At 35.9% G+C, this 10,118-nt stretch overlaps 1 protein-coding gene across 1 annotated transcript in view; it reads left to right on the plus strand.

The window, feature by feature from the left end:
* The first annotated feature begins 7,597 nt into the window (after positions 1–7,597).
* Positions 7,598–10,118, plus strand: part of LOC118348145 (probable LRR receptor-like serine/threonine-protein kinase At1g67720) — a 2,821-nt gene continuing 300 nt past the window's right edge. The window contains exons 1-2 of the mRNA XM_035689133.1: positions 7,598–8,049; positions 9,542–10,073. Coding sequence (XP_035545026.1) covers positions 7,971–8,049; positions 9,542–10,073 — 611 coding nt within the window. The 5' untranslated portion in view covers positions 7,598–7,970. The remainder of the gene's footprint in view (positions 8,050–9,541; positions 10,074–10,118) is intronic.

A 10,118-nucleotide genomic window follows, 5' to 3' on the forward strand; every position in this document is an offset into this window, starting at 1 on the left:
GTCAGAAGGGTATGAAAGAACTACTGTCTAGAGGCAAGCTACCAGAACTGAAGTCAGTTGATCTCAGTATGTGTGAGAGTTGCATTATGGGAAACAGAAGAATGTCAGTTTCTTGAAGAGTGGCAGAACATTGAAGACAAGAAAATTGGATCTTGTGCACATAGACGTGTGGGGACCTTCCCTAGTGGCATCTCTTGGAATTGATGACCACAGCAGGAAGGTATGAGTTTATTTTTTGAAGCATAAATATGATGTATTTAATGTGTTCAAAATTTGAAAGGCCATGGTTGAGACAGAGACAAACTTGAAACTGAAATGCTTGAGGTCTGATAATAGTGGTGTATACATTGATGGAGGGTTCAAAGAGTACTGTGCAGCTCTGGGTATCAGAATGGAAAAGACCATTCCTGGGACACAATAGCAAAATGGAGTTGCTGAACGTATGAACAGAATCATAAATGAGCGTGCTAGAAGCATAAGGCTGCACGTTGGATTACCACCTACTTTCTGGGCAGACGCAATCAACACTGTCGTCTACTTGATAAATAGAGGGTCATCAGTTCCGTTGGATTGTGGATTGCCTGAGGATGCTTGGAGTGGGAAAGAGGTGAAATTTTCTCACCTTAAAACTTTTGGCTGTCTTTCTTATGTTCTTGTTGATTTTGATGCTCATAGTAAATTTGAGGTTAAGTCAAAGAAATGTTATTTCATTGGCTATGGATATGAGGCATTTGGCTATCATTTCTAGTATGATTAGGGTCGAAAGATTATAAGAAGCAGGAATGTAATATTCAATGAGAAGATTATGTACAAGGACAAGTCTAGTACAATTACTGAAGCAGCTCCTTAGGAATCTGAGTTCATGAGTTTAGATGACCTACCAAAGGCCATAGTGCATTGCAGAGATGTGAGTGACGGAGAGAGTTGGTCCGGTGTACCCATTCCTATTATTCCGTAGTTAGATTTAGAGCCGTCTAATCCTGTAGCTGTAGTTCGCAGGTCAGTTAGGACTATTTTTCCCCCACAACGTTTTTCATCCACTTTGAATTTTATTCTGTTGACTGATGGTGGAGAACCGCAAAGTTATGAAAAAACCTTGTTAGGAAATCAGATATGAAAGTTGACAGAACTTCCATCAAGGAAGAAGGCATTGCACAACAAGTGGGTGTACCGGGTGAAGACTGAGTATGATGGCAGTAAGAGGTACAAGGCCAGGCTTGTTGTAAAAGGCTTTCAGCAGAAGTAGAGTATTGATTACTTTGAGATTTTTTCTACTATGGTGAAGATCACAATCATCAGGTTAGTATTGGTTATGGTTGCTACTAAAGATTTATTTCTTGAGCAGTTAGATGTAAGGACAACTTTACTTCATGGAAACCTTGAAAAAGACATCTACTTGCACCAACCTGAGGGGTTTATTGTACAGGAAAAGGAAAGTTCAATTTGCAGACTGAAGAAGAGCTTGTATGGCCTGAAGCAAGCTTCTAGACAATGGTACAAGAAATTTGACAGCTTTATGTGCAATGTAGGGTACATCAGATGTCAGGCAGATCACTGCTTCTATGTCAGGCACTTTGAAAATTCTTATATTATTTTGTTGTTGTATGTGGATGACATGCTTATTACAGAAGATAATATTGATGAGATCAATAATCTGAAGAGGTAGATATCATAGCACTTTGGAATGAAGAATTTGGGAGCTGTAAAACAAATCCTTGGCAAGAGAATTGTTAGAGACAGAGTCAGAGACATGTTGAGACTCTCGCAGGCTGAGTATGTGAAAAAGGTACTTAGCAGGTTAAATATGGACAAGGCAAACCAGTTGACACACTCTTGGACAGTCACTTTTGACTCAGCAATGATCAGTCACCAAAGTCGGAGGAGGAAAAAAATTACATGAGTAAGGTTGCTTATGCCTCAGCTAATGGTTCACTTATGTATGATATGGTTTGCAGAAGACCAGATATTGCCCATGCAGTGGGAATTGTAAGTAGATGAATAAATAATCCAGGAAAACAATATTGGGAAGCTGTGAAGTGGATTTTGAGGTACCTAAAAAGCTCCTAAAAGATGTGCTTATATTTCTCAGGAGAGAGTTTAGAGGTGCAGAACTATATTGATGCTGATTTAGCTGGAAATACTGGTAGAAGAAAGAGTACCACAGGTTTTGTTTACACTCTGGGTGGTACTGCAGTTTCATGAGGTTTTAATTTATAGAAATTAGTTTCTTTCTCTACTACAGAAGTTGAGTACATTGTAGTGTCAAAAACTGCGAAGGAGATGATTTGGCTACAGGGTTTCTTGGAGGAATTGGGTAAAAAGAATCAGAAGGGCACTCTTTACAGCGATAGAGTGCCATATTCCTTGCCAAAAATCCAACATTTCATTCCAGGACTAAACACATTTAGATCAGGTATCACTTTATACAATCATTGTTAGACGATAGACAATTGTTACTTGAGAAAATTTGTGGAAGTAAGAACCCTGCTGATATGTTCACAAATGGTGTTTACACTTGAGAAACTGAAGTTTGCGCAACTTCAGTTGCTCTTCTAGCATGAAGATAGGGGCAGTGAGTTGCATAGGTGGAGGATATCATATTTGAGGTAGAGGGCGATACAATGGGTGTACCAATTTCCAAGTGGGAGAATTGTTAAGTATTGTGGAGTCTGGTCCACACCGCTTGAGTGGAGTCTTTAGCCGCTCGAGTAGAGGCAAGTCAGATAGTTCGCTCAAGACTGCTCGACAGTAAGCTCGAGTAGATGCAAGTCAGAGAGTTCGCTCGACACCGCTCGAGTAGAGGCAAGTCAGAGAGTTCACTCGAAAATCGGCTTGACACATGACTCGAGTAGTTGTGGGAAACAGGTTCACTCGATATGCGCTTGATATGCCGCTCGAGCGAACATCGCTATTAGTGAATTTTTCGGGTTTCAGCCATTTGAAATATAAATACTTCATGTTCTGCTTTGTGACATAGAGTGCGTGAACAGTAGATGCCCTAAAAGTGTATTGTGATTCCTCAAGTAATAAAAATCATGTGCAGCTCTCGTAAACGTAGGCAATTTGCCAAACCACGTAAATTTATTGTCGTGTGTGATTGTTTAATTGTCTTTTTCGTGTCTACTTTCATTTAGTGTCATCGTTTTTAACAACATAGGTTTCATTTCCAAGTGAGTGTTAGGACAATCTAGGAGGCATTGTATTGTCTATCATGTTCATCAGCACATTATATATCTTGAAGTACATAATCAAATTCAAAATTCCCAAAAAAAAAACCAATTAATTTTATAATATTTTAAACTAAATTTAGGATTTCACATTGTCTTGAAGAAAGAAGTTTTTGCAATCGATTTCAAGGGACTTCACTTTTGAACTATTATTATATATACTGGCCATTATATATGCGTTGGAGTGGACCCAAATCCAAATGTTAATAATCAACATGGAAGTTTGGCAGTTCTTTGTTTAATATTAGAAATATTGATTTTTATTTTCTTTATAATTTTGCACCATAAAGTCAAGTGATTGTTTCACTCGGTTGTTTTTATAGATGAGATGAGATGAGATAATTAGAGATAAAAGTTAAAAATTAAATAAAATATTGTTATAATATATTTTTTTTAATACTATTATTGTTTTAAGATTTTAAAAAAGTTAAATTTTTTTATTTTATTTTGTATAAAAATTTAAGAAAATTATAATGGTTAAATGAGAAAAAATGAGATGTGTTGTGAAAACAAACGAGGCTATAAGGCAGCCACTACACTGAAAAATCTACCCCACAAATAATATGGTCAATATAATACCGATGAGAGCCACTAAAAACTCTAAAAACCTAATTGCACGCCAAGTTCCATTTACATAAAGATTTTATAAAAATAAATTTTCACACTAATATAGTTTAATGCGATATATTAAATTTATTTTATAATAAAAAATATTTTATAATCTAACGTACCACATCATCAACTTTAATTTTAATAAAACATTTTTTTTTCTTTTTCTTTTTATTCTTTGACCTTTTCCTCCTACTTGATAATCTGACTTCGACTTTACTTATAAGTGGGATTTCAAATGGGTGGTTTTTGTTTTCTACGTTATTTTAATGGGATGCTGTGATCTATTATTTTAGAATAATATTACCTATAAATTTGAAGTCCGCAAGCGTCATGTAATCGTTTTAAAAAAAATAGAGATTATTATTAAAAAATTAATTTTTTCATGTAGATCTCATATTTATTATTTTTTTAAAAATGATTGGACGTCATTTATGCATTCTGACCACGACTGCAAATATCATTTCTCGAGTTCTACAATTCAAACACGAACTACTAATATTCGCAACTTTCTATCCACTAATTCTTTGGTTCTATCCAAAATTAATTACTACTAAATACACTGATACACGACCTAGTCCATGCATAGGCTCCACATGTGAGCACAATTAAGAGTGCTAGCTACCAAATGGCCTTTCAATATATTCTCTGTTTATAGCAATAGAAATTTGTGCCACACAACTTCTCCACTCGTGACAACACAAAATAGACTATATCAAAGCCATCCTGAAAGAATGTGCAAACCTAATTCTGTGTTACAGCTATCCAGCAGCAAGGATGATGCACTGAAGGTGACCTATCAGCAATGAAAGCTATTCTACTTGCTTCTCGGAGTTCATTTTTGTGTTGGAGCAATAACTGGCATGTAACCAGATACAATTAAAACTACTCAATCAAGGAAAAAGCGACCCCAACTCTAATTCCCAACCACCACTACACCGCCATGATGAGAGCCAAGACCCAGAAGATGAAGACTTGAAACAATCTTTGACACTGACTTGCTGCAAGTAATGCCCACCAAACAAATTTACAAGTACCAATTAAAAGTTAGAAAAACTAGCAAATAAAAATACCTCCGTACCCGAAACTCAGAAGAACAACATAAACCCATCAAAATATAAGTCAGAACAACAATCCCCCGCGAATTAAACTCAGAAGAGATCAAACCCCAATAATAAGGGCAATAGAAGTGGAGATGGTAACTGTGAAGGAAGTTATCCCCTGGGCCAAACCAGGAGAAAGGCCCGAGTCGAAGCCCAGACGTGAGGATTAGGCAGCTGAGCATGTTAGGAGGGCTCGGGTCGGAACCCGGACATGAGATCTGGGCTGAGCCGAGCATACATCAGAAGCCCAACTAGAAGATATGGGAGAGACTTACGGAAGAAGGCATGCAACATTAAATGCAACCAAGGAATGTGCAGAGCGGTGCATCCCTGCATTAATGAGGCGCCGAGAGACTTAAGGAAGAAGACATGCCACATTCAATACAACCCAAAAATGTGCTGGGCGGTGCATCCCTGCATTAATGAGGCACCGAGAGACTTAAGGAAGAAGGCATGCCACATTCAATGCAACCCAAGAATGTGCAGGGCGGTGCACTCCTCCATTAATGAGGCGTCGAGAGACTTAAGGAATAAGGCATGCCACATTCAAGGCAACCCAGGAATATGCAGGGTGGTACATACCCTGCATTAATGTGACATGAGACACTTAGGGAAGAAGGCATGCCGTATTCAACGCAGCCTGGGCCTCCGTACGATCAACAAAAGGTCCTGTGTCAGGAACAGTCGCCATCGGACCAAAGTCCCTGTAGCACAACAAGTGGGCATCATGAATATCCGAACTTCTACGGAGCAACACCCCACTACCATGAAGGCTAGACCATCATGTATAAATAGACGTCTCATGCGATCAATAAAGAGGTGAACTTCTACACATACTCCTGAGATAACTCTCCTTAAGATATATTCTCTTCATCTCCTACATCAATTTTGACTTGAGCGTCGGAGGTACCACAGACCCTGAGCTCCCCATTCTCTTTCTTGCAAGGAAGAGTTTGAGTGCTGCCAGTGTGGAGTTATCCAGGCCCGTGAAACACGACATCAATAGTAACAAACCATGTAAACCACAATATTCCTATAAACAAAATCCAGGAACTCAAAGTTTACCGAACAATTACAAAAAGAATAAGTAGCAACATAAATAAAAGAGAATCACAGGAAGGACAAGAATCAGTAAAAGCTCCTTCTGTGACTTCACCTTGGTTATTCATACGAGTCTGATCAAAAACTTCATGTAAATATGTCAAAGGAAGTTTCCATAATCAAATAGCTAGGGTTTTTTCATTGATTTAACATTAGGGTGAATAAATTGAATAAAAGAGGTAAAGAAATTAGCATACCTTGGGGAGAAGAGTAATATGTGTTTAGCCAAGCTGAAGTTAGGGTTTCAACAAGGGATGCATAGTGAAGACTAGTCTCATTGGAAATTTATCGGAGATAAATACTTTAGATCGATTGCATCCCTAGTGTGCAATCCAAAACTTCAGAGCATTCTCTACAGTTCTATGATTTCATGAGGGTGAAACAAAGAAAAAAAGAAGAGAGGTGAAAGTGGCGAAAACATTTAGAGAGAGAAACAGACGGCAGTTTCTTAGAAAAAATCAAAAAGAAGAGAGAGAAAAAACAATAAAGTAAAAATTTGCTCTATCTTCAGTATCAATCAAATATGACTTTACTTTTAGAGCATTGCTACACAACCTCCACCACACTCCACACTCCACACTTTTTTAAATTTTTAATAATTTTTTTAAATTTTTTTTTGAGTTTATTGTTTTTAAATTATTTCAAATTTTTTTATTCATTATTCATATAATAAATATTTAATAAAAGAAAAAAATAATAAAAATTAAAAATAATGTGAAGTGTGGAGTGTTAGAAGGTTGTGAAGATTTTTTGTTACTTTTAGGGTTACTGTTTGTAAAAACTTGGTTTGAGTGACTTTGTCTAATCCACTGCAGCCGGTTTTTCTTATGTAATAGCTAAATGTGGGATATTTTTTGGTTTTGCCTATTCCGTTGAGAATGCTCTTAAAGGGTTCTGATTAATTGTGTGTTGGGGCTTAGAGCATTGACATTGATGTCAATGCATCTTCATACTTTGGTTAAGCATGAGTAAAATTCTCTACATTGAACTAGTCAAACCATTAAAGCTCAACATATGAGCTATAGTAAATTAAGCTCCCTAGTCATATTTAGCTAGACACTATTCACTCACAAAAATAATATTTTAATTATTTCCAACAACCATTATATTTTAATGTCTATATTATCTAATTACTTTAAAGCCTATATTATTTATTTCAATTTTGATAAATAATTCGTTATTTTCTATATTATTATATTTTATTAATAATAATTAAAATTAAATTATTAATTAATATATGAAGTGTACTTTTAAAATATTACAATTCTTTTCTATAAAATATTATTAAAATTTATAATTTTATATTATAATTATAATTTTAAAATAATTAATATAATATAAATTCACCTAACCAAAAATTAATACTTCAAAACTTAAAGTTAGTCAAATTTTGCTAGCCATCGAAGACTAGTGGTGGGACCTCAGAGTAGCGAGGGAATCTGTGTCCCTACACTACTAAATTCGATGCAGACAAGAGCAACTAGACCTCCTCTCATGTGTATAATGTCTCCCTGAAACCACTAACAGCGGCTGGAACCAGTCCAGTTCAAGCTAAGATCCATTACTACTCACAACTCAAAAGGACCTCTCTCTCTCTCTCTCTCTCTCTCTCTCTCTCTCTCCACCGTTCTCTACAAAACGTGTCTTTACCAACTTTCAACTCAGTCACTTGCTCAAACTCATGGAGCAGCACCTACACAGCCACACTCCCTTTCTGTTCTATTTTTAAAATAAAAGAGAGAGAACCAGTTCTGTTCTATTTGTTTTGGATTATTTTAGTTATTTGGTTAGTGACAATGCAACTTTATGTCTGCAGCACGGAGTGATGTTTGGCCTCTCTCTTCTTCTTTTCTTTGTTTGCACCATTTTCATGGTATCGTATTCTCTTCGAATTAATTCCTCTCTCTCAGTTTAGCTTCTCGTACCCATAATGGAGATTAGGCTTTCCCTCTTCTCTCTCTCGTTCTTCCTTCTGTTTCTCTTGGATGCCTCCTCAGCCCAGATGCCAGGTTCTCTCTCTCTCTCTCTCTCTCTCTCTCTAGCAAAATACGTAACTTTTTGTATGGTTTCTATGCCACATCTTGTTAAATATACACTCTTTTCTTTTGGGCTTAAAAAGCTATGTTATTTTGCGTTGCTCTGTAAATAAATTCCTAATTTTGCTTCTATTATCATTTTTACTTCTTTCATTTGCTTTCTAAATTGGCACTCTAAACAAGAGAACGGGAAGGTAGCCGGTTGTTAAAATTAACTGAAAAATCGAAAAATCGGTCTAGTCTGGCCCGAACTGGTGGAATGGGTTTGGTTTTGGATCGGACCAGTTCGGGACCTGTTTCCTTAGCTTCAAAACTGGCCGGTACTGATCAGATTCCTGTTCTATGCTTTTTAAGATTGAATGGTACTGATTCACTATATTATATATTTTAAATTAATTTTTTTAATATTATATATAATAAAATAAATTATAATTATATATAAGATAATATTATTATAATTTATAATATAAAATTTTAATCTTAAACATAAAAATTTATTTGATCACATGCTTTAAACATAAAATATATATATTAATAACATTTATGACATAATAAATTCTCCACATATTCTTTTTAATAAATACATAATATATTAGTAATACTAATATATATTAGTATATTAATTACATTTTACTTTAATTAATTAGCATACATTAGTATATTAATTATATTTTAGATCTTAACACTAATACTACTAAAATTGAACCGAATCGGACTGAAATCGAAGATACCGGTTTAGGAGGATAATCGGTACTTAATCAGTTTTTAAAAATGCGAAATCGGTACATACTGATTCCATCCTAAATTTTATCAAAAGGACCTGACCGGTTACACCTAGCCATCTCCACATTCCTGCTCCCCAGAACCAACAGCCAAACGAGACATTTGAAGAAGTGGAAACAATCGAAGTAACGGGTACAAGGTTTTCTTTGTTTCGGCTTTTGGGGATCGAGTATGAAACTGAGGGTGATCCGATCATTTTCATCAGTATAAGAATTTATGAGAGAAAAAGAAAAGAAAAAAAGGATTACAAGCCGTTAATTGAAATGCAAATCTTAAACCCTGTGCTTACAACTCGGTTTCTCAGACCCTCAAAGATCAGGAACATTTCTACTGACTGATACAAGTTACATTAATTATAATTATGTTTTCTTTAATGCAACTACTCAAAACTTCAATCTTTTTACGTAGTCTATTAAGATTTGTGAAGTGTAAAGTGTTCCTCCTACGGTTTGATTTTTTAAAATAAGTTTCTTACTTTGATATTAATGAAGTTAACAATGAACTAGATTTACTTTCAGTGATCTTCTACTAGATTTACATTGTGGGATTAGATCTATTTCTGTCTCTCCTTCTCTCTTTTTTTGGTTAGAAGAATATTTATTTGCGGATGATATTGATGCTGCTTATTTTCACCCTTTTTTTTTAATACTTGTTGATAATTACATAAGGTCTTGTGAAGCAGGTTTTGTGAGTTTTGATTGTGGAGGTCAAGAAAATTTCACGGATGACCTTGGCCTTAAGTGGACTCCTGACAGTCAGCTTGCTTACGGAGAAACCGCTATGATAGATGTTGAAAAAGAGACACGCAAGCAATACAAGACCCTGAGACACTTTCCTTCTGATTCCAGGAAGTATTGTTACACATTTAAAGTCATACGTAGGACTAGGTACCTTGTGAGAGCAACATTCTTGTATGGTAACTTTGACAAAAACAATGATTACCCAAAATTTGACATTTCCCTCGGGGCAACTCTTTGGTCAACTATAGCCATTTCAAATGCTAGTACTATACAAGTCCGAGAGCTAATATTCCTGGCTTCAAGTCCCACTATCAGTGTGTGCTTATCCAATGCTTCTACTGGGCAGCCGTTTATATCTACTCTTGAGCTCCGACAATTTAATGGTACATTTTACTCAACAGCCTATGAGGATCAGTATTACCTCAGTGTCTCTGCGAGGATAAACTTTGGTGCAGATAGTGAAACTCCAGTCAGGTATGCTCAGAATATTTGGTTAGAAGCGCTTTAATAAATGCACAG

The sequence above is a fragment of the Juglans regia genome, chromosome 4 (genome assembly GCF_001411555.2).
Source record: "Juglans regia cultivar Chandler chromosome 4, Walnut 2.0, whole genome shotgun sequence".
Classification (NCBI taxonomy): domain Eukaryota; kingdom Viridiplantae; phylum Streptophyta; class Magnoliopsida; order Fagales; family Juglandaceae; genus Juglans; species Juglans regia.